Genomic DNA, 25,558 nt, shown 5'->3' with positions numbered 1-25,558 from the left:
ATGATCAAGAAACATTTATGATTATTATCAGTGTTGAAAACAGTCATTTTTGTGTGGAAACATTGACATTTTGTTTCTCAGGATTCTTTGATGAAAATAAAGTTTAAAAGTACAGCATTTGTCTGAAATAGAAAGCTTTTGTAACAATATACACTATAATTCGAATTATTAAAAAAAATGTGGACAGAAATTAATACTTTTATTCATCAAGGATGCATTAAATTTATGTTACAAAAATATTCTATTTCATATAAATGGTGTTCTTTTTAACTTTCACATAATCAAATAATCCTGAAATAAAAATGTAAATAACTGTTTTCAACACTGATAATAATCATAAATATTTCTGAATGGTCCGAGGTTTTATTGTCCCGAAACACTAATCTCTGGTGTACTTTACGGAAGCCCGGACGCGTTTTCATGATATTCGTGTTTCTGCATTCTCTTAAAGTTACTGTAACTGTTTATCATCTTCTTACAGATATGAGACTAAATGTTTAATGATATCTTAATAAATGTTTAGCGCCAGATATGAGCAGAAACTCGTGTGAGAGTGAGTGTGTCGCGTGCGCGAGCGCCGTGTGGGTCACGCGGAGGAAATAAACGCGTTTAAAGGCTTAAACTGAGACATTTCGGCACAGGGTTTGAACATAACACACTAATAACGCTTATGAATCCAGTCCATGCAGCATTTAAGTACATTAAAGACGATAAACGCGATTAATAAGTGATTTGATTAGCAGGCCTTACATTGGATGATGCTAGTCGTTCCACAACTGGACGAGGAAAGGAAAGTGCGCATGTGCGGCGCAAAGAACTCTGGGAAACGCGCAGCCCACGTGATCGTGACGTGTGCAGCAAGGCAAAATACATTTTTTATTGAATAAAAATTAACATTATGCGTGCGCGTTCGCTCAAATGCAGATATTGAACGTCATACAATGATGCATACACACACAAATCAGAAAAAGAACAAGAAAAAAGAGAAACAACAACAAAAATTAAACAATGTTAATTTTATTAAAATAAGTGGAAACTTTGGGAACCACATTTCCTACATTTTATAATGACTTGAAAGTATACACAAACCTTTTGGAACAAATTATTTAAAACAAAAAACAAAACAAAAACATGTATCCTGAAATGTATATAACTATGTGATGTTTTAATGTGTAACAATGCAATGCATTTAGTTTTTATGTAATTGAATAAAATGTATTTTAAAAATGTAAATAAAAAAGAACAGATGTGTGCAAACATTTTGAGAACACTAATAAAGACCAGAAGATTGTGAAGAAATGCTTTATTAATGTGACTGGAAGAACCATGAGAGAACGCTCCTGATAGCGGAGTATATAGGCTATATCTCAAAGAGTACATGTTAAAATTATTATCCAGTACAAAATGTCGATTATTATTGTGTTTGTTTCCTTCTTGAGCATCAGTCCCTCGATGAACACATGATCTCAGCGTCATCATATACAGTCACTGTTGAGAAGATGCTGGAAAACCAAAGAAAATCATCTGTGTTCATACGCTCACGTTCTCTGGGAAAGAAGGAAAATTAGGCTTTTAAGACTTTTAATTTGACTGACACACATTTTTAAGAGGCCAATGGTAAACAAAACCAGCCCGAATATATCAAACTGTACAAAAGTAAAATTAGTTAAAACATGATTTATATTTTGATGTAAGATGAGAAATAAGCAAAGCTTTTATCAGTGAAACGCGCGATTTAGCGGAATAAGCCCCGCCTCCTAAATAAAAGAGCCAATCATTGACCGTGTTCAGCGCGGCGCCATGACAGGTTTGAAATCGGGGCTGTGAGGGATTATAGACTTGCTGTGTTTTTAATGGCATCCGCTGTAAAAAGATCCTAGATCACTTATTTTCCACAGCTGACATTTCTTGTAAACATTTTTGCTGTGTTTCGTCAGCAGAACAATTCAAAAACACATTAAATAACAGTACAACCCACTGAAGAGATATGTACTCCTCACAGCATCGCGTTCATTCCCGCGATAAATCAAAAATGGCGCTGCTGTGAATAATGTCGTTAGAAGCTCGTCACTGTTCTGAGACTCGCGCTTATGACTGCGCATGCGCGTTGTTGACTGGTCCAGCCTGAAAAATGTAGTAAATGGTTATGATTAACATTTAGGAGACAGTTGTTGTCAGATTTTATTGGTGATTTAAAATCGCAAGCTTGGTGAACAGCTTTGGAGAATCTGATGTGTTGTTCAGAGAGATGACTGAGGCGTTTCCAAGATGGCCGCCGAGTGGCATGACTTGGCTTTTCTCCACTGACATCAGACAGTTCTCAATATACAATCTCAGATGCTATAGAATAAAACGGTTAGTTTGTTGCTAAACAAAATGCAAATAGTACATTTAAAGCAACAGTTTAGACAGGGCTGCCAACTTTTGAGTTTAGCTTGGAGCGAGAATTATGGGGTTGTTTTGTAAAAAAAAAAAAAAAAGTATATCACAATAAGTGTATTGTGATTGTCAAAACATTTGGTAACTAAACAATTTCATTAAGTTTAGTGACAACGTTATAGTTTTTACGTGGTACATAGGCTACTGTTTTAAATATTTTGCTTGACATTTCGCGATTTCAGTTCAGTTAAATTCTTGTGATTTGATTCCTATCTTGATTCAATATTGATTCGTTTGGATAATTACGTACAGTAGGTAGGCCTACATGTACATTTTTCTTAAAATAAATCTCACCTAATGCTGTAAACATACAGAGAGCCCTGTCAGCTGGTAGTATTAAAGGTTAAAAATAACTTGAATATAATGCTGTTATAATAACGTTATATTTTAACGATACAAGTAAAAATATATGTAATAGTGCACATATTTAGCAAAATACTCCTCTCTACAGCTAATTTTTCTAGCCAACTCATGTGCTATGGTCATTAAATGGCTTTCCTGAGGTGAATATGACGTTGTTCTCCAGCTTTTGACCTCTTTCCGCGGTTGAAAAACACTGATTGATCAATATTATGTATGAGGCATATACATTTCACCAAGTTGTACTGTATCTTCCAACATGCCTATTGTTCACTCGTGTTTTAGATGATCGGTTCACGTGCCGCTTGAACTGAGGCGCTGCGATCTGTCGCGTCACATTTACAAGAGCCAAAATAGTATTTATTGTTTGAATTTCATAATAAAATTGATGTGTCAATAGCGTGAGAGTGGGCAGCCCTGTATAGATATTATAATGTTAGTGTAAACATTCAAACAGCCGCATGAGTAAATGAACCACATTCACAGGCGTGTAGGATGTCAATCTCTTTATTATGAAACCAAGTCAAAATAAAAAAAAACGTCTTCATGTCACGTTTATCTCTGAAAATAGGATCACATTGATTGAGGAGAGCAGATTTCATCTCAAAGTGTTGCATTCTCAACTCCTTCCACACAAATGTAAATCGTTCACCGAACACAACTAAACCTCCAAAAGCACTAAACCAATCAAGCTTCATTAAAAACTCAGTTGCACTTAGACAGAGGGAAGGGGGGAAAGCTGACTTGAACAGAAGAGAACACAGAGACGGTGTGTGTGTTGCAGCAGTTCGAGCGGGTGTAAAGATGCAGGACTCCTGATGGTCATTATGTGGGAGGCGGAGGGTAGTACTGGTTATACTGACCGTATTGACCGTACTGACCCCAGGAATTCTGACCTCCCCACGAGTTATATTGCTGGAAGAGAAACAACAGATGGTTGTGAGTGTACAGTTGTATAAATAGGGTTCGCACAGGTACTGTAAAAGGACATTTTTTAAAGGTGCAGTGTGTAATATTTAGGAGGATCTGTTGACAAATGCAATATTACATAACTATGTTTCCAGTGGTGTATAAAGACCTTACATAATGAAGCGTTATGTGTTTATTAGCTTAGAATGAGGCGTTTCTCTCTACACACACCGCGGGTCCGCTTACATCCACATGTTTCTACAGTGGCCCTGAGCGGACAAACGCATTTCGTCACCGTGTTGTTCTTCACGCTAGCTAAAGTCAGCGAATAAAACACTGACACAATGATGAAAAAGTAATAATAATATTCGTAATAAATCGTTTTACTGAATAATTAAGTAAACCTAATTTCTTACATCTTTGTAAAGAAACATCATTGTTTAACTGGCTAATCTCTGCTGTCTCAGACTACGACATCACTTCCTGTCGGTCACCGTAACTTCTGTTGGGTGCAATTCACAACCTCACCACTAGATGCAGCTAAATGTTACACACCACTTTGAAAGCACTAGTTTTTGGTTTTCAAGGAGTCCAATCAGAGATCTCACCAATCAAACAATATCCATTACCTTCAAATTCTAAAAAAAAAGGTAAATAGATGAATAAAAATAAACCAAAAAAATGTTTTACAAATAAAGTGCAGAGGATGCAATGACTGCGGTAACTTTAAAGGGATAGTTCACTTTGAAATTAAATTTTGGTATGTTTTAGCTTACCTCAAGGGCATCCAAGATGTAGGTGTCTTTTTTTCCGCAGTAGTTTCAATTTTGATATTTTTAGGTCAAACCGTTCTTGTCTGTCAGTCATATAATGCAGGTCGATGGTCACTGTCTCAAAGAGCATGCACAGAGTCCAAATTAAAACAATTCCCCATCGCAAGTACACATTGATGGCCTAAGACACGAAACGAGCGGTTTGTGTGAGAAAACGAACAGTATTTATATCGTTTTTACCTCTTGAACACAGCCATGTCCAAGTGATCTGAGAGCGCGGGCGGGTTTAGATATATACACTAGATGTCGCCTTGGCTACGGTTTCTTTCCAATGAACTGCAGTAGCCAAGGCGACATCTAGTGTGTATATATCCAAACCCGCCCGCGCTCTCAGATCACTTGGACATGGCTGTGTTCAAGAGGTAAAAACGATATAAATACTGTTCGTTTTCTCACACAAACCGCTCGTTTCGTGTCTTAGGCCATCAATGTGTACTTGCGATGGGGAATTGTTTTAATTTGGACTCTGTGCATGCTCTTTGAGACAGTGACCATCGACCTGCATTATATGACTGACAGACAAGAACGGTTTGACCTAAAAATATCAAAATTGAAACTACTGCGGAAAAAAAGACACCTACATCTATGATGCCCTTGAGGTAAGCTAAAACATACCAAAATTTAATTTCAAAATGAACTATCCCTTTAACCATTTGAAAGGATACCATGACAAAGATATCGCTTTATTCAAACTGATTTTTTTTCCTCAATATCTGATTGAGCTGAAGAATGAAAGCAGTATCATATACTAGGATATTTATAAGCAATATCACACTCATAGCCATGAGAAACGGCTGTAGCGTTGATTCTGCGTGAAAACATTGTTTTATCGCTAAAATTAAACACTAATTTCACATATTTCCCTTCAAAAATTCAAGCGCTTTTCAAGTACCTTTTCATAAATTTGGCTGTTTAAGGACTTAGTTCAAAAAGTCAAATTACAGCACTTTAAAGGTGCTGTATGAAACTTCTTCACTCTACTAAAGCATAGAAACACCTTCTGTTTGCAGATATTGAGGACACATGCTGAGTTCACACACTCGTTTCTCTGAAAACACTTCTACTGCCAGTTATTTTACTGTGTAATGTGTGTTTCCAGGCTGGAATGTGTGTTATTGTTTTGGTCTGTGATACTGCATGTTGCAGATTTTCATTGTCCCATGCGCTCGTTCCTGTTGCAGTGAGCCGTGTCGAGTCTGAGGAGGCGGGAGAAACGACCATCTCTGATATTTTGATTTGGACTGCAGTACCCATGTCCACCACTAGTTGTCATTCTTACAGACTGCACCTTTAAAGCACCTTGTACGAACCCTGTATAAAGACCCATGTTCAGGCACCTACACGGTCAGAAACGGTGATAAACTGACCTGATACCAGTTGTTATAGTTGTATCCTGCATTGTTGGCCTGCATGTCCATCATCTGACCCGAGGCTGCTGATTGGTCGTCTGTTCGCTGTCTCTTTGCATCCGGCTCCTCTGAGCTGCATCACACCAGACAAAACACTCATCTCAAACTTTTTGTGTTACAAGTTCTCTCAAATTGTTGTTTTAAATATGCAAAGTAGCCATCTTATTAAATATACACTCATTTGCATACATTTTCAAAACAGAAACCTGAAGACTGGATAAAGTCAGATTCATAATTACTGTGTGATTTAGTTGATGTATTCAAGTTTTTATCCAGGGGGGGTTTTGGATTTCTCTTTTGCAGAAAATAGTCGACAGACTGAAATATGTTTTCAGGAATAACATGTCCTGCATATCAGGCGAATGATATGAACAAACCTTCAGAATATAGATATGAATAAAACTCTAGTTTGGTGTGTGTGAAGCTGCTGAAGTGGAGATTTATGACTCAAACACGCTGCATTTAAAGTCCCCCTGTGGTGAAAATCCAGCTTTTAATAATGTATTAACTATTTTAAGACAAACCATATGTAAATTCATAAGTCGACACCATTCCAGAGTATTTTCTCCATAAAGCAACACTAAGGAACGTTTCCTCTGCGGTCCCCCTACAACAGGGGTGCAAGTAACTTTGGCCGCGGGCCAATATTTTTTTTAGCCAGTAGATGGCGGGCCAGCTACACGGAGTAGGCCTATGGATACAAATTCCATGGATCATTTGTTCAATCGTTTTTTTCAAATTAAAACCAAAAATAAAAAGATGAAAAACGACTTGTTTTTCCATTATTCGTTTTTTCATTTTAGTTCAGGAAATAAATAAAGACGGGTTTTCTGATTTTCTGATTGTGCTCAGATCAAAAATAGAAAAAAAATTACTGGATTAGACACATTTTAATTTTAATTTTTAATTTAACACCTTAGGCATATATCAAGGAAATCATTTTAAACAGATCAAGTACTATTGTGGTAACAGATTATAGCCATTTTAATAAAGGTGTGAATAGCAATCATGCCTCATTCGCTTACAGTCCGACTTTATTCCTTTTTTATTATTATTATTTATTCGGGACACACACATACACACCTAAGGTTTAAGGAGGTCTGCGCGGGACTGGTTTTTTTTTTCTTTTTTGTCCCGCTCCCACAAGGTTCTATTCAGCAACCGCTTAAAATACGGTGTTCTCCCGCTTTATTTCCCGACCTGACGGGTCCACAAAATTTAGATCTCGTTTCCAGAATCTCACATTCACACTCTAACGGAAAGGAGATTAAGTAGCCTATAATAATTATAAATACTATACAAAAATTGTGTTCGTGTCAATATATATTAGGCTATTTTAACATTGTACTGTCAGCAGAGAAAAAAAATGCCACAGAAAAAATTTTGGAAATATAAATAACAAATTAAATAGGACAAAGCCTATCACTCAAATTTCTAAGCAACATAAACGAAAATCATATTGCCCTACTGACTACTGAAGTAGGCTATTTTCTGCTGAACTATTTAAAACATCCTTGCAAAAAAAGAATGTTGTTGACTGACAATGGTTTCAGTACCAAACAGCTCCTCAGAGGTGTACAGGTGGTCAGAATTACAGTAAGTGCGGATACGCTGTCAAAAGATGTCGGGAGTGCGAGTGGGCTATTGTCAGTCAGACCGTCCGCTCCGTCCAGAGTACACCAGAGTTCTGACCGCTACCGTCTTTTGACGCACGAATGGACACAAAGTGGTCAAGCGTATAACTAGACGCGGCAGGCGCGAATTTGACACGCTATTCCCGTCCGGTGTGAACGCACAGTTATACTTTAAAATGTAATCCCGCAGCGCGACTACAGCTTTTCTCAAATAGTGGAAGAGTTTTGTGCAGCATTTAGAACTTCCAAAATAACCCGGCGGGCCAGAAAATATTGCTGGCGGGCCGCCAGTTGTCGTTCCCTGCCCTACAGGTTGGAAGCAGAATTGTCCATTACCGCTGTCTTAAATCATTCCGCCGCCCGCAGCCTACCGTCACACACACACACTCACTGTTTATCCAGCACAGGCTTTGAATGAACGATGTCCACAGACAAGGTAGAGTATGTTGCATGATTTCATGAAAGTATGATGTATTGCAACATCAGAAACGAAGAAAAACGGATTAATGACTATTGTAACGCTTGACGTAAAGCAAGTCAAATTTGTAGTTTTCTTACGTCTCATTCGAACTACAGAAACGCGACCCGATCTGGCAAACTTGCAGAGTGTGGTTATAGCAGATATAGGGCCGCAGAGCGACTGCAGAAGTGCCGTTCACCCTGTTACCACTTGATAAACCACTGATACGATTTTGGAAACATTATTTTAAGGTAAAAAAATGTTCCTTAGTGTTGCTTTAAAACTGTATTGTAAAACTGTAAGTCTCTCGGCTCTGTCATACGTGAACACAGTTGAGAAAGAAACCGGATGTTTGTCAGTTTTATCTGTGAATTCGGTCCTAAAGTGACATCAGCCTAATATTCCTACTGTTGTCCGTGTCATTAATGTGAATAAAAACAACAAAATACAGCTTTGACAAAGATAAAACTATCTAATTTCTACAGTGAACAAATAGTGATTTACATTTAGGCCTAATTATTCATGTCTGTACCTGAATACTGTTAGACTTTGTAACTTTATTTAGTTTTAATCTCTGCTTGTAATTTGTGTATTTGTTCTTATTTTATTACTGTCTGTTCACTTGTTTTTAATAATGTTAGAACTTTATCAGCTAGGCTAGTAGTTTCTGATGCGGTGTGATCCGATCCGTGGCTCAAAAACTGTAAATGATCTGAACCGTGAACTTTGTGATGCGTTCCAGCACTAGTAGCAAGCACATATTCCCACGATCCTGCGTCTCTTACCCGTTCTCTGCTTTCCTCTTTAACGTCTCCTGCTCCGTCTCGAGCCGCTGATGCTGTTCGTATGCCGCCACAAGCCTGCGGGTCAAAACAGTAAAGTTAAAGACAGCTAAACTAATGTTCAGGGTAAAGGTCTCTACACACTGAGGCAGAAATTTATACACGTTAAAAAATAAATACGACCTCACGTTGTCAATCTCCTTTACACACTGCCTCCGAAACATTCGTCAGTCATACAAAAATTCAGATTGGGTTCGATTTGCTGCGTTTTCCGCATTCGTAGCATTTTGAGGCGTTTTGAATTCAGAGCCACCGAATGATGAATAAACACATGAAAATATGGGACTCGGTGTGCAAGGAGCTTAAAGGTGCAGTCTGTAAGAATGGCAGCTAATGGTCGAAATCGGTACTGCAGTCCAAATTCAACATATCAAAGCTCGTTGTTGTTTTAACCGCGGAAAGACGTCAGTACACTCCGTTTTTCAAGTTCAAATCCTCCAACGTTAATCTACTAACTCTCCTGACTGCTTTGTTGGACAAAAATGGCGGATTCGGCAGATGGCGGATTATGATAGGTCAGATTACCTGTCAATCAAACTCCCTGCGAAGGGTCTATTGACAACGAAAGCAGAGGACACTTACAGACTGCAAGTTAATGAGTAGATTTATCCACGTCTTAATATGCTATCGTTCATATTTTTAGATGGATCGAGGCTTTTCAGGTTGTGTGGAATCTGCCATCTCAGACCCAGTGTGTTCGTTTCCATGGCTACAATACGCTGTGTTTTCCGACAACTGGCATCCTGGGGTGTCGAAATACTATTGGCTGAACTGGCAGTGGGCGGAGTCACACAGACCAAAACAAAAATCGACTGATAACACGTAACGTGTAAAATAATCAGTAAAATAACTGGCTGTATGTAGAGAAGTGTTCTTCAGAGAAACGAGTGTGTGATCTGAGCATGTTTCCTGAATATCTGCAAACACATGGTGTTTCTATGCTTTAGTAGAGTACAAACGCTACTACACACAGCAGCTTTCAGAATAGAGGACAGTTACGTACACGTTGATGTCACTGCCGAAGTCCTCGAGGAACTCGACCTTGCGTTGGGAGAAGGTGACGCGTGACTCGAGAGGCATCGAGCTGTTCAGCGCTCGGTCGAAGCACGCGATGATCTCCGGCTCGTTCTGCTGGACGTCTCCGCTGTACTCGAGCTCAAGCAGGTTCAGGTACAGCTTCGGGTTCGTCTGCAGGCGCAAACACACACACACACAGTCAAACCAGAGTGTATTCAGACACCTTCAACTAGTGATGCGTGTCACACGACAAATGAACCAAAGACTCGGAAGGTAAATTAAATATTTATGTTCCCTGTAAATTATCTTTGGCTGCAATATAATGATTTCTTAATTCAAAATATGACCAAGATTGCGGGGAATTTGGCTGTTAAAAGTATAACATTTAAAGCCACTTAAATTAACGAAATGACTCGAATAAAGATTTGTTCATTCTGATGAACGAGAGTCACAAAAATGATCCCAACTTCCCATCAACATTTCTCACATTATCAGTTTATTTTCTATAGTTTAGGAGATGGTGATAAAATATGAGCAGAACTCAGTTGATATTTGACTGGTTTTGTCCGTCCTTCTGTTAGACTGTCTCACACATGAATTATATTGAATATCTGTCAGCTGTTAAATTTAACTACACAATTAGATAATACCAGTTTAGCTCAACCAATCACCAAGCAATTTTTTTATACTGCAAAAAAAAATTGACATAAATTTTTTTTTTTTTACAAAAATTGCAATTATTAAAAAAAATTAACTTGTCAAATTAAATGGATAATGCATTGTTATATTGGTGCATACAAATGAAAATACTTAAATATTTGTGTTCATTCAGCGAAAGTAACACGACCTCGTCTTTTTCGACGGCCTCCATCAGCACTTTCTTGGCCTTCCCGATGCTCTTCTGCACTTTGACCATCTGTCTCGCCAGTTTCACTGCGTAGAATGAGGACTCGCTGCTGTTCTTCCCGTTAGTGATGGCATCCCGCAGCAAAGCCTCGGCTTCATCCATGTTCCCGTGCCGGCGCTCCAGACTCACCCGTCTCAACCTCACCATGGCCAGTCCTGGGACGCCCTCCTCGAACGCCTTCAGGATGCTCCGGGCCTCATCGATGCTGCCTGTCGGGGCACCAGATTTACAGAAATCAGTGTCAAACACGCATGCATGCGGTGCACACACACATAAAGACATACTATACACACTACCAGTCAAAAGTGTTGGATCGCTAGATTTTTAGTTTTTAAAAGGGGTCTCTTCTGCTCACCAAGGCTGCATTTATCTGATTAAAAATAAACAATTTTTGTTTTGTTTTGTTAAATGACCATTTAAAATGACTTTTCTATGTGAAATATAGTAGAGTGTAATTTATTCCTGTGATCAAACCTGCATTTTCAGCATCATTACTCCAGTCTTCAGTGTCACATGATCCTTCACAAATCATTCTAATATGATTTGATGCGCGAAAATTGTTTTAATCGGTTGTTTCCATTTTTTCAGGATTCTTTCATGAATAGAAAGTTCAAAAGAACAGCATTTATTTGAAGTAGAATCTTTCTATTTCAAATGAGCTGAAGACTGGAGTAATGATGCTGAAGCTCAGAGGAATAAATTACACTTCACTATATATTCACATAGAAAAACAGCTGTTTTAAATTGTAATATTTCACAATATTACTGTTTTTTTTACTTTTAATCAAATAAATGCAGCTTTGGTGAGTAGAAGAGACTTCTTATAAAAACATTTAAAATCTTACAGATCCAGAGCTTCTGACTGGTAGTGTGGTCAATCTCAACTGCATGATCGTCATAAAATGTAACTTAAGGCACGAAAATATTAAGATATTATAAGCATTAACATCATCATTTTCTGTAAAGCTTTTTTGAAACAATGTGTATTTATTGTGAAAAGTGGGATAAAAATAAATTGGACTTGACAAATTACCAGATTTTCTGGAAAATAAGTCGCACCGTGTCAAAATTGAATTGTTGAGAGAGAAAAAAAAACACATTGTATAAGTCACATTTTATTACTGTTTTCAAATTATGTAAAATATCGGTAAAAACAAAACATTTGGTTTTCGCCACAGAATAAAACATTTTAAAAGATAATTGCAACTTTTTATCTCACAATTGTGAGTTTACATCTCGCAATTCTGACTTTATTTCTCAGAATTGTGAGATAAAGTCAGAATTGCGAGAAATAAACTCGCAATTGAGAGTCACAATTATCTTTTAAAATGTTTTATTATGTGGCGGAAACAAGCTTCCATAGTAAACAGTTTAGTTCCCATCACTACAGAGAAAAAGAAGAAAAAAACCTAAATATTTAGAGCAGGAATGAAAAACATACAAGTATAAATGCCATTCACTATAAACGACAATATAAATGCCAAGCCAAAGCAAAACTAAGGCATTCTACAAATTTTGTGGCTAATTTGAAATATGTTCTTTGTGGAAATGTGTTATTTCAGGATTCCTCCATTTCCTCGAAAGGAACATCGCTACGACGCAAGTCAGTATAGAAGAATAAAACGTCATCAGCGTGCGCTAGTGGTAAATGAACAGCGCAAGATGAATCGCACTTCGGCATTTGTGGATTTTATGTGCGCTGGAAAAAGGAAGAAGTGAAAGAGGAGAATATGGATGTAGGAAAAGAGGCCAATTTTGCACATGGAGCTTGAGGCAAGTAGTTTTAAGTTTTGGCGTTGATCAATACGCCATTTTGTGTTGCATTTTTATCTACTTACATTCCAGAAAATACAGTACTTGATTTTTTAGTATTGTTTAAAGGGTTAGTTCACCCAAAAATGAAAATTATCCCAGAATTTACTCACCCTCAAGCCATCCTAGGTGTATGACATTGTTCTTTCAGTCAAACAATCATTTATATTAAAAAAATATCCTGGCTCTTCCCAGCTTTATAATGGGAGTAAATGGTGACAGATTTGAATAAAGTGCATCCATCCATCATAAAAGAAATCAGCCATATGGCTCCGGGGTTAATAAAGGCCGTCTGAAGCGTTTTTGTGGGAAAAATACCCATATTTATACCTTTATAAACCATAATCACTGGCTTCCGGTAAATGGCCGTACGCGAGTCCGTTCACTCCCATTATAAAGCTGGGAAGAGCCAGGATGTTTAATATAACTGTGTTCGGCTGAAAGAAGAAAGTCATTTACACGTAGGATGGCTTGAGCGTGAGTAAATTATGGGATAATTTTAATTTTTGGGTGGACTATCCCTTTAATACATGTTTACCAAGTCAACAGCGTAACGTTTTACCTTGCTGCTCCTCAAAGGCTGCCCAGAGCAGGTGAACGGTGGGTTTCTTGGGAAGGTGGACAGTGCACGCCTTCTTATAGATGTGCCGAACGCCCTCGGTGCTGTAGCTCTCCAGATACTTGGCATACTTCAGGAGAGAGAGAGAGAGCAACAGATAGGGAGAGAGAGAGAGCGAGAGAGAGCGAGTGAGAGAGAGCGAGAGAGAGAGCGAGAGAAGGAATAACAGAAGAAGAGGGAAAAGAACACATAAAACTTGAGCTTTCATTTCACATCCCCTGCACTGGTGAATTTCCACAAGATCGTTTTGAGAATTTCTGTTTTAAACCCATCAGCACCTTCATGGAACCAATAAGATAAGTTTCTGTAAGGTAGAAGGAGACGGAGAGGTGCAACGTAGTTGGCAAATGCTGCAGTCAAATCTTGTGTGGCAAAGCAGGCCATCCCCTAATATAACAGATACAGTCAAATATCAACGTTACACGCAAAGAGTGCAGCAAGTTTTTACTGTGGAAGTGATGATATCGTTGATGGGGAAGCAGAGGGTTGGACTGAGGGAATGGAGGCGGGGGACGCGAGCGCGTGTAGCTAACCTTGATCCAGAACTCCTCGTACAGCGCGCAGGCGATCAGGCAGCGCTCGAACAGAACCACCACGCGCTCCGGCGTCCCGTTCTCCAGCTCGAAGTCCAGGTACTCCCTCCAGTTGTGCAGCTGGGTCTTCTCCAGCGCCTTCACGTGGAAGTACGGGCGCTTGATCTGCAGGGGGGAACACAGCGCTCATCAGATGTAATCAGGTGTGTGTGAGTGAGTGAGTGAGTGTGTGTGTGTGAGAGTGAGTGTGTGAAAGTGAGCGAGTGAGTGTGAGCGAGCGAGTGTGTGAGAGTGTGTAAGTGCATGAGAGTAAGCGAGTGTGTGAGTGAGCGTGTAAGCACATGAGAGTGAGCGAGTATGTGAATGAGCGTGAGTGTGTAAGCGCATGAGAGTGAGCGAGTATGTGAATGAGCGTGAGTGTGTAAGCGCATGAGAGTGAGCGAGTGTGTGAGTGAGCGTGTAAGCGCATGAGAGTGAGCGAGTGTGTGAGTGAGCGTGAGTGTGTAAGCGCATGAGAGTGAGCGAGTGTGTAAGCGCATGAGAGTGAGCGAGCGTGAGTGTGTAAGCGCATGAGAGTGAGCGAGTGTGTGAGTGCGCGTGTGAGTGCGTGTGTGAGAGTGAGTGTGTAAGCGCATGAGAGTGAGCGAGTTTGAGTGAGTGTGTGAGTGCGCGTGTGAGTGTGCGTGTGAGTGTGTGAGAGTGAGTGTGTAAGCGCATGAGAGTGAGCGAGTGTGAGTGAGTGTGTGAGAGTGAGTGTGTAAGCGCATGAGAGTGAGCGAGTGTGAGTGAGTATGAGTGCGCGTGTGAGTGTGCGTGTGAGTGTGTGAGAGTGAGCGCGCGTGTGTGAGTGTGTGAGTGAGCGAGTGAGAGAGGGCGTGTATGTGAGTGTAGTGTGTGGTGATTGTGAGTATGTGAGTGAGTGTCTGTGTGAGTAGATTTTAACAAAAAATTAAACTGAAAACTAAATATATTTCGCTGTGATCAGTAAGATTTTCTGCGCTTTTTAAAGTAAGTCTCTTCTGCTCTCCAACTTTTTCACCGGCCAGTTTGACTTCTAAATTTAAGTAACCGGACATTCAGAACTTCTAGTAGGCAAAAAAATAAAGAAAAAAGAAAAAGATTAACTACGTAATATATAGGGGGTGTGACGGTTAGTATATAACCGTGAGACCGACGGTTATAGTTGAACACCGTCATTAGAACACTATAACCACCAAAACCGTGATATTAAAATATTTTTTACAACAATTTTTTTATCATAGAGAATGTTTAAATACTAATTAAAAACAATTGTTAACAGTCAGTGTTATTAATGGTCTACGTCGTTTCCTACTGTATTTGTTGCCAAGTTCCCCCTGACCGACCGCCAATCATTTGAGATAGAAATAAAAGCTATGACTATGATAGTGATGTGCCATCATTATGAGATTTATTAAACAAATGAAAAACATTAGCAATAATATACAACGTATCATTACCGATAACTGATCATGCAGTTTAAATACCCCTTGACTGGCCCCAAACATGTTTGATAAAAGAAACATATAGAGTGTGTATATAGCCTAGATGATGTGTATTACATTTTAGCTCAAAAACAATTGTAATAAAAGATAGGATCACAAGATGCGCAATATATCGGGAGACATGGTTTTTACCACTTAATGAAGTTTTGCTTTGTAGAAAGCGAATTTCGTTTTGTACAAATTGTATCTTAATTTTAATAAATGTTTCATCAACCAATTGCATGTATTTAATAAATAAAAAGCAAATATAGCAGACAATATAATAACCGTGACATGGATGCGCCGGCGCGCCGCGTTCACTTGCATTGCGAACTAGAGCGCATCTCATCGTAAATGAATGAAACTCAGCGTAGGCCTATGCCTCATACATTAGCATTAAACATCTTTGCTGCATCCTTTCTAGAACAGACAAGGGCTTTCTTGCAGCTCACATCAGCAGAGCATTGCATCGTCCATAGACCGCAAAACAATCAGCGAAGGAGGGCGGGTGCGGCTTTGAAATTTGGGCAAAAAACGGTGCGGATGATGAGTTTTGTGATGCGGTTGCGGATGAAATAATACCCCATCCGCGTATCTCTATCCATAACAACATTGAACACTACACAACTATTAATTAATTTATTTTTAATTTAGGCGATCAAGTAGCTAATCAGTGTCTGCTCGTTTATTCAAACTAAGTTGTCCTATAACAGACGAACGTCGCAACGGCATTAAAATTAAAGGCATAAACCTAAACAAGTTGTGTTCAAAATTTGAGGTTGATATCTCAATAAATGATCTTTCAGTGAGTGTTCGGCTGCAGTACCAAACGCTTCCACTAGAGGAAACTCGTCTCATTCATTTCCAATGCGTCATTTCTGACCGCGAGGAGCACAAGTATGACTATTTTTACAGGATCATTAAATCGGTTCGAATCATGTCCATGATTTTTTGTGTTCACATAATAAGTGCCAAAACCTTTACCAAGTTTCATACCATTCCCGTGAAATAAAAAATAAAAATAAAACGCAAAACATTTGAGCACCAGAGGGTTAAACATCCATCATAAACACTCACCCCCTCCTCGAAGGCCCATCGCTTGCTGACTTCATGCTCGTTGTGGTTGAACACCTCCTGCCGAGTCTCGATCACCTTGTGCCTCATGTTCTCGATCTCCGTCACTCTCTGGAGGGCAAAACACAGCGTCCTGAGCGTCGCGTCGTGAAAGCGCAAACATTTTATCTCGTCTGATGTCCAGCTACGCAAAAGGTCTACGTCACCATGAGTTTGACAGAAACAGTACGGTTTGCACACCCAGTGAATCAGCTGTGGCCCAAGCCCCGGTGCTGGGAAGGGACGGTGTCATTTCGTCACGAGCCCGTCCCACTTTAAGCCCAAGTCCCTGATTGGATGCCAACCTGGACCCTCAGGTTTTCATTGGCTGCTAACGGAAAGACACCTCTTCAAACCTGCACACGTTTTGCTTGTCTCCAGGATCAGCTAGACGCCCCTGCCTACCTGTGCCATGTTTGATAACCCCCACAGATGGCAGGTTGGCTCTCTTACCTTTGCGGGATCTGGCAGATCCTCCGTTCCCGGCGGAAGCTCTTCGCCAGGGGCGTCGTCTCCGCTAGGCTTGTTAGCATTAGCTAGTTCCACTCGCAGGGCCACGAACTCCTCCTCCGACAGGAAGTGCTTGGGGTTGTTGCTCTGCACGTGTTCTTTGAACCTGAACAAAGAGTCAAATTTAAAACCTGCACAAATAAAATAAACTACCGCATGACATCAGGAATCTCTCATTAGACGCGTTTCCATTACAGATTTGCGCAATTTTCTAAATGTCATGTTAAAATGGCTCATTCTAAGCTAATACAAACATAATGGTTCATTATGTTAGGTCTTTATACATCACTGAAAACAGTTATGTATGTGATATGGCATTTGTCAACAGATCCTCCTAAAATATTACACAATGCACCTTTAATGCCATCAGGAATTTCTCATTAGCCGCGTTTCCATTACAGATTGCGCAAACTGATTTTTCCCGCCATAAATATATTGACCTGAAGAGTGAAAGCTGTATCATATACTTGGATATGAGGAATATTATGCTAATAGCCAAGCAAAATATCTATATCTATATCAGACGGGCTGCAGCGTTAATCTTTCATGAAAAGATTGTTGAAATTAAATGTTTATTAGATATTCAGAGATTTGTTTAAATGATGTAGATGCGCATTTGCTGACTGTTGACGGTAAATGAGAAAGTATTTGAGCCTGATTGTTTGCCTTTTCTGTTACTTTTTCACATATCATTTATTTTATTTACCAGTTCTGTCAAACAAAGTATTAGATATGACTGACAGAGATCGTAAACTAATGAAGACGGAGAATGTGAGTCAGCGCTGTGTGATCAGGCGCTGGTGTTCTCAGAGCCGCCCGTCAAAATAAGTCCGGAGCGCCGTCAAAATAAAAGTCCCGCTTCCAACACATCGGCCAATCAGAAAAACTGATCGGCCGATGCCGATATTAAAAAAATGCCAAATATTGGCCGAGCACTACATCATAAGTGTTGAATGCGAGTGTATGGTGCTCACTTCTGGAAGTGCTGTGAGTACAGCTGTGTGGGGATGCAGAGGATCCGGTCGTACACGGCGGTGACATTGGCCAGCTTGTCCTGCTCCGTCTCCCAGGCGATGTAAGCCTCCCACAGGCGGTCCGAGCGGAAGTCCGTGCCACACGCCAGAACCGCGTGCTCATAGGACCTGAAGGAACACAAGCACAGCACTGAACAACGGCATCTGCATCTGGTTTTTTATTTAATAATCTTCGGAGTAAAGATCCTTGGCACACAGAGTCCGAAATTCTCATACGATAAAAAATTAAATACGACGTCACGTTGTGTCACTCACGTTCACACACTGCCTCCGAAACTTGCGTTCTCCTACACTGATGTCCGTTAAGGGCTAAAAACTAAAAATGAACTCCCAACACTTACTGCCAGATTCTGGAAGATTCAAACCGTGGCACAAGAGGATGTGGTCCTTCAAGAGTCACTCTCAATCTGCCTGTCTATAAAGCCTATAAACATACAGTCTTCATGTATCTTACTACACTTCAGCTTGTGATTCTCATGAAGTGGGGGACTCTTTCCCTAACCCGAGTCCCTGAGATCCCGATATCCTGCACGTCTGGAGACTCCAGGTAGTTCCAGTTCTGGAAAATGGTGGCGCTGGAGACTAAAAGGGTCCTGACGGTTTCACACTTAATACTTCACCTTAATTCTGTCGCAGTTAACATGTGTCTTTTCTTCTCCACCTGTTTTTGTCTGACCCAATGAGCATTTCACTGTCCAATGGTCATGCTTTAACTGCAATGTCTAGTATTGCATCCGTCTCATGGGCATTTAATAATGTTTGACTTTTAAGTCTGAGTTAAATCTCTCTTTTTTTGTGGCTTATTTTACCAGTAAAAGATGACGTGCCTAATTATGCACACCTGAATATAAGGCGTTTTTCACTTCCAGCCTTCAGGAACAATTATATATCACTTATAAACGATTAAATACAAAATGAATAGTAGTTAAGATTAATGTGGTTTGGAATTAGTCAAATGTGCCTGAAAAAATATATATAAGAAAATCAAAATGCCTAATAATTCTACAGTGAAGAAATAGATCAATTTACATTTAGTCTTAATTTCTATACCTGAATACTTCTGTTAAACTTTATTATTTAGTATTCATCTCTGCTTTTATCAGTTAGGCTAGTCGTTTTTGATGTGGTATCGAAGACCTTCAAGTGAGCTTTAAGTAATAAATGAAAAGCAGAGTTACATCCCTATATATATATTTTTTTTTTTTTTGCTACTCCGAAAAATGATCCGAGGCTCAAAAACCGTAAATGATCCGAACCGCAAATTCTGTGATCCGTTCCACCACTACTCACATGTGACTTGTGAACCAAGAAGAAAATGCAGACTGTTTCAGAACAAAGCAAACATGTGAAAACATGTCTATTTTAAGAAGTCGCGGTTAACACACAACAAGTTAAACTCGTCTATGAAACCCCTGATGTTCTTCCGGTTAGTGCACTTACGCTCTGATGCGGTTCTCCGCCTCCCCGTCGCTGGTGTCCTGGTTCTCTCGCAGGAACGTGATGTAATGAAGCCACAGGTCCACGCTGAGCGGGATGGCCTGAAGACCTCGCCGGTACACCTGCAAACATTCACATCGGTTCATTTCTTTTTAAAGCACCTTTATAAAGCAGGGTATATACAGGAAACATGGGAGTTAAATTTAACGCCTTTTAAGAGCCGTTTTAAAGGGGTCATCGGATGCAAAATTCACTTTTATATGCGATCGGATGTCGCGCTGCTATGTTTTCAGTAAGGTCCAAAAATAGATTGAATGTCAGTAAAAATTTGGTTTTCATTAAATTATTATTCTATAGGGCTGGATATTGACAAATTTCACAATTCGATTCGATTTCGATTCACAAGCTTGCAATTCGATTCGATTCAATAGATTATTTTGGATATCAGGAACAATACATGGCACATTTTCTCAAGGAAAACAACTCTTAACTAATGCTGTAAAACTATGGGACAGTTGTAGCCTATAGGGGCTTTATTAGCCTATTGAAGGTAAAAATGAACTGATTTGTATACAAACACTTAAATTACACTTATTTATTTTTAGAATAATAAAGTTATATGAAATTATATAAAAATTTAAATGGTGGCGGTCATAAACTTTCCAGATTTATTCCAACATGCATTAAATACTGAAGAACATTAAAACCATAATGAATATGTAATATGGTGCATATATTTAACAAAATTCTCCTCTCTAGAGTTAATTCTTCTCGCTGACTAACGAGTTTATGGTCACTGGATATGGATTTTCTGAGGTAAATGTGACGTTACATGACATTGTTTACTAACGTCTTTCCACGGTTGAAACACTGATTGGGCGACTCCATGTCACATGATACGGACTTCGATAAGTTGTACTCTATCTTTTAACACACTTTCAGAAGCTCATTCATGTTTATCTCACGCTGTAACTGGTGTTATTAAGGCGGAGAAGATCATGTGCTTCTCTAGAGCTGAGCCAGAGCGATCTCACGCCACAGCCACAAAACGGTTGTGTTTTTGAATTTCGTAAGAAAATGGACGTAATTTGAAATCTGAGACTTTGTTTCATATCAATAACAACAAAGCACAAAGATTATTGTGATTTATTGGATGGGATGCGCTACATGTTACATTCATTCATCAAGTGAGAACAGGATGACTAATCGATTCTTGGGATTTAAGAATCGATATCGGTTCGTAAAAATGAGAATCGATTAAAATCGCGAAATCTATATTTTTTTTTACCCAGCCCTATTATTCTATAACATCTTGTCTATCATCTCTGAATATATCTTGGCCAATTTCACTAGTTTAGTGCAGAAAAACAGTGATTTATAGTGGCAAGCTGAATTCTTCCTCTTCAAGAACACGCAGGGCAGAGCTGCCAGGAAAAGCCCATCGCTCTCCTCCTCTACACTACACAGACAGCTCACCTATCAAAATAACCCACATAACAGAACAAAGGTACATCAGTGTGCGTTTCCCTTGATCAGACTCACCTCATCAGCCATCTGGATGTACCCATGTTTCCTCTCAATATCAGCATATTTCTTCCAGTACCCATAACAGTAAGGATAGTGCAGGAAAAACGCATCGAATGCCTTCCTTGAAGCCACCAGGTGGTTCTGAGACAGAAGAAGTGCTGATGAATGCTTCGGTATTAAAGGGTTAGTTCACCAATAAACAGAAAATTCACTCCAAACCCATAAGACTCGTTTATCTTTCAAACACAAATGAAGATATTTTAATGAAGTCTGAAAGATTTCTGTCCCTTCACCAAAAACATTCATAAAGAGATTATAAAATAAAACAATATGAATGGAGCAAGTCTTCTGAAGAAACCCAATCGGTTCATATTATGGGATGCACCGATGTGAACGTTCAGCCGATACCGAATAATTATTTATATTTGAAAGCCGATAACCGATATATTGGCTGATAAATCTAAATCCACATTTTTATTTCATTTTTGAAAATCTGATTCCAAAAGCCACGTCCCAAACACACAATTATTAATGTTCTCATAATTATTTTATGAAGCTGATATTGACAGACGTGTTGCACTTTACTGTATTATCATTTTTGAAGTGATTCCAATCATATTTAAAGCAATTCAAAACCATGTTGAACATCTGAAGCGTCTCAGCTGAGGGAAATAATGCATTATTTATAGGCTTTAATACATCGGCCAAATTTTCCACTAATGCACCAAGGCAAATTTTGCCACCACTAATTTATATGATGATCTGATTTAATTTAAGCTTTTACTCGCACATAAACATTGATCAGCGAACGTACATAAAGCACTCAAACATGGTAAACAGAAGCTCAGCTGTACTGCATGCACGATCTCTCTTGTATTGCGATATATATATTGTGACGCCCCTAGTGAATAAACTTTCAAAGGAGGGACTTTAACAAAAATATCTTAATTTGTGTTTTGAAGAGTAAAGTCCTCAGTGATTTACCTCTTGCTCCACGTACTGCAGAAGGTAGACCCATCCGTTAAAGTCTTCCGGATTATCTTCCACGACCTTCGAAAGACGCTCGTATTCTGTGGGAAACTCCGGTTCTTGTGGTTCTGTTGGTTCTGCTGGTTCTGCTGCTGTTTCGGCTCCTGGTTCTGCTGGTTCTTCTTCTTCTTTGGGAGCGTCTTCCAGCTCCATATTGGAAGGGCTCTCGGAGTCTCCTGTCTGTTTCACCAGATCCGGCTCCACCGATTGGTCCGCGACGTCTCCGTTCGATTCCGTCGGCTGCCCGTCAACCGGGTTTGAGTTTTCCAGGACGGGATCTGAAGGACTGGTCTTCGGGTCAATGTTTTCCGCTGCGGATTTCAGATGCTCCAGCGAGAACAGCTGTAACTGTTCCACGGCGGTCTCGTGGGTTTCTGGTTCTGGGAGAGGGGGAGCCGGTGCCGTGGTCCAGTCGGGTGCGGTCGGTTCTGAGCCCTCCATCGCAGACGAGTCCCCGTTATCAGGGGCGTTCGTGTCCAGCATCCCGGTCATGGGCTCAGCTGAAACAAACCGATGGGAAACCGTTACGTAAAACAGGTCTTTGACCCCCAAACATGATCATCATCATCATTGAAGCGATGCGTTTTTGTGAGAGAAAAAATATCCATATTTATTTCTGTTAAATTAAAAAATATCCTGGCTCTTCCAAGCTTTATAATGATGCCTTAGATTTTGAAGCCCAAAAAAGTGCATCCATCCATCATAACAGTAACCAGGGGGTTAACGGCTCCAGGGGGTTAACGGCTCCAGGGGGTTAACGGCTCCAGGGGGTTAACGGCTCCAGGGGGTTAACGGCTCCAGGGGGTTAATGAAGGCCTTCTGAAGCGACGCCATGTCTTTTTGTAAGAAAAATATCCACATTTATAGCTTTATAAACTATAATCACTGGCTTCCGTCAACGACCGTACGGGAGTCTAGTTCCGGCGAGTGTGACCTCTGACCCGACACATGAGTAGTGTGACGACCAAAGCAAACAACAAACTCAAGCTCCTCCCACATCTCTTTTTAAAAATTCTCATTTTAGACTTTAAATTCGTGACCAGATTTTTTTTTTTTTTACTCTATCCTCTGCACTTCCACGTTCGTCAATACATGCGTCAGGTCAGAGGTCACTTCCACTGGAACTAAACTCACGTATGGCCATTACCGAGAACAAGTCATTAAAGTTATAAATATGGATATTTTTCTTACAAACACGCTTCACTTCAGAAGGCCTTCATTAACCCCTGGAGTCGTATGGTTTATTATGATGGAGGGACGCACTTTTTTGGGCTTCAAAATGTAAAGCTCCATTTACTCCCATTATAAAGCTTGGAAGAGCCAGGATTTTAACATAACTGTGTTCGGCTGAAAGAATAAAGTCATATACACCTAGGATGCCTTGAGGGAGAGTAAAATATGGGGTTATTTTAATTTTTCTGAAGACAACAATCATCTCTTAATACTTTTGCTTGCAAAATATGTCAGTTGTAATGCAATATGCGCTATTAGCACAAGATAATTTTCACAGATTTTAAAGCTTTGAGTTTTCAGCCTATTTAAACAGCAGGCTTGATTGATATGAATGAATCTACAAACTCTGTGCAAACCGCAAGTTTACATCAAATCAACTCAACTCAATGTTTTGGAATGTTAACTATATATAAAAAAACTTGAACATAAATTAAAACTTCAAAAACCTTGAGAGTTTATTTATGGTTATATTACATGTTTGTCGCGTTTCCTGATCAAACGACACACGATGGTTCGTCGAAGTTAGTTTGCTAAACAATAGTTAGCCTACTGATCAAAACAGGCTTTACAACGCGTTCGATTTGTTTTAAAAGGCTAATCAGTTTTCAAACCAGGAAAATATGATATACAATTGTGAAAACGTTTTCACACTAGCATCGGTCTGGTTTCGGCCTGCTCTTTTCACGCGTTAGCTGAACTGCTAACGACCCGACGCCGTTGGTTTACCTCAGAGTGTTCTAGAAAAGACCGCGCGCGCATCGCGGGAAATACACGGAGAGAAGGATACTTACCAGAATCTTCCATGAAACTGGGTTAAAACGGCAGATATTTGCACAACTTCTTCGAAGTTTTTATGCGGCTGATAACATGTGGTCGAACGGCCGCGCTCTATCGTATTCAACACCAGCTGCGACGAGGAAAGGACACGAATGCTTTGCGCATGCGCACTGCGCTATGAAACTCAAAACACAAAATAAAAGGCGCCGCGGCCCAATTTTTTATATTTAATTTTTTACCAATTTGGGATAAATAAGAAAGGCCATTTCCGCCACATGAAAAATAAATAATGCTTAAATCTTGATTATGACATAAAAAGTCGAAATTATTGAATACTAGATACGTCATAATTTTGACTTTTTTTGTCATAACTATAACACAAATGTCGAAATTGTGACATAAAGAGTCATAGTTATGACATACAAAGATAAAAATCATGACTTTTTATGTCATTATGAATTTTAAGCCAGAAATTCTACTTTATCTGCATTCACATCTAGTCTTAAAACATGTCTCTTTTCGTTGACTTTTAATTAATTGTAATGTCTTGTTTTGTTCTTCTCTGTTTCCTTTTATCTGTTATCTTATGGTCTTTTATTTTGTATTGTACAGCACTTTGGTCAGCCTTGCTGTCATTAAGTGAGCTTAACAGATCAACTGAACTGAACTGAATTCAACTCAAAATTATGATTTACAGAAGCATTATGTGTGGTGTGGCAGAAATGGGCTTCCATAAGATCCATAAGATTAGACACTATTTGACGTTTATTTGAAACACCTGACATCAAAGTGTAGTTACAGCACTATGAAAATTAAATTTGCAGTAAATGTATAAATGTATATGCCTTGTGAAACAATATCAACCGCGTTGAATGAAACTGACCCTAAAAATGGCCAAAACCCTTTATTTTTACTTCATTCATTTAGCACTTGAGAAATCAGTTCACTGCATATTAAGAACATGCATCCTGTCTATATGTGTTATACTGGCACAGAAGCTTTACTTTTTTGTTAAGATGACCTAAAACACAAGTGACCTAATGACCTAATTTTCTTTCATTAATTATTAAACAAAATATATTGTATAAACACAGGCTAGTATATTGAAAGGTCTTATTATGAAACTGATATTATAATATTGTATTACTTAGTTACAGCAATAGTCCTGTTTTGGTTGAATTGAATAACTGATACCAGAGTATTTTCAAGACCTTAGTTTTTGCATTATGATCAACATTTCAAACTATTCGGAAATAAATGTTGGGTTTTTCCAGTTCATGGATGTAAATCGCCTCTTGAGTTCAGGGTTAATAAATAAGGAAGTTCTTTTTGACATGCAAATAACACAGACATCAACCATTCATAGCTAAATGGCTGGTTAATTTACTTGCTACACGTGTAAAAGTCAATTTTTCGGGGAGAAAGATGCAAATATACTGTATGTATTTTAAAGGTTTGCGCGGTGATTCATGATGATGTGCAAGGCATTTTTTGAAATCGATGGCACGTCATAAGCTCCGCCCTTTTAACGTAAAAATGGCGCCAGTGAGGGATTGGAAGGACAGTTATGCAAAAACTCTCCGGTTTATGTGGTCGAATATTAAAAATGTTTAATTGCAATG

The 25,558-nt window shown here is 39.3% G+C and overlaps 2 protein-coding genes and 1 long non-coding RNA gene across 4 annotated transcripts in view; 1 reads left to right on the top strand and 2 right to left on the bottom strand.

The window, feature by feature from the left end:
• LOC309482160 overlaps window positions 1-794 on the top strand; it is a 225,253-nt gene extending 224,459 nt beyond the window's left edge. Inside the window, exon 2 of the long non-coding RNA XR_014200246.1 lies at window positions 32-794. This is a non-coding gene — a long non-coding RNA (uncharacterized lncRNA). The remainder of the gene's footprint in view (window positions 1-31) is intronic.
• The window catches only part of faua (FAU ubiquitin like and ribosomal protein S30 fusion a), a 4,431-nt gene extending 3,596 nt beyond the window's left edge, over window positions 1-835 (bottom strand). The window contains exon 1 of the mRNA XM_082147354.1: window positions 751-835. The gene's annotated coding sequence lies outside the window, so the exon portion shown is untranslated. The remainder of the gene's footprint in view (window positions 1-750) is intronic.
• Window positions 836-1,288: 453 nt separating this feature from the next.
• prpf39 (PRP39 pre-mRNA processing factor 39 homolog (yeast)) lies at window positions 1,289-24,101 on the bottom strand. Of its 2 annotated transcripts, XM_082147181.1 has the most exons (15): window positions 23,951-24,101; window positions 21,882-22,426; window positions 20,913-21,038; window positions 19,374-19,492; window positions 17,874-18,041; window positions 16,843-17,005; window positions 16,354-16,461; window positions 13,775-13,939; window positions 13,185-13,311; window positions 10,751-11,019; window positions 9,890-10,074; window positions 8,830-8,904; window positions 5,909-6,023; window positions 3,663-3,714; window positions 1,289-1,547 (listed from the first exon to the last, which is right to left on the bottom strand). In XM_082147181.1, exons 1-15 carry the CDS (start codon window positions 23,961-23,963, stop codon window positions 1,531-1,533), a joined length of 2,247 nt encoding a protein of 748 aa, XP_082003307.1. In that variant the 5' UTR covers window positions 23,964-24,101; the 3' UTR covers window positions 1,289-1,530. The 2 variants fall into 2 exon arrangements, with proteins under 2 accessions (XP_082003307.1, XP_082003306.1); XM_082147180.1 differs by lacking the exon at window positions 1,289-1,547 and having other exon boundaries at window positions 3,291-3,714.
• Between the last annotated feature and the right edge of the window lie 1,457 nt (window positions 24,102-25,558).

This window comes from Leuciscus leuciscus (assembly GCF_965113295.1).
Source record: "Leuciscus leuciscus genome assembly, chromosome: 19".
Lineage (NCBI taxonomy): Eukaryota > Metazoa > Chordata > Actinopteri > Cypriniformes > Leuciscidae > Leuciscus > Leuciscus leuciscus.
The sequence above is the reverse complement of the archived record's forward strand: the minus strand, read 5'-3'. Positions and strand labels throughout refer to the sequence as shown.

Excerpts from the sequence above, each read along its gene's own strand:
- prpf39 (XM_082147180.1), bottom strand. Across the intron at positions 18,042-19,373 it reads GCGGAGAACCGCATCAGAGC|GTCCTATGAGCACGCGGTTC; the intron begins GTAAGTGCACTA and ends GTGTTCCTTCAG. Across the intron at positions 3,715-5,908 it reads ACTATAACAACTGGTATCAG|CAATATAACTCGTGGGGAGG; the intron begins GTCAGTTTATCA and ends TTTCTCTTCCAG.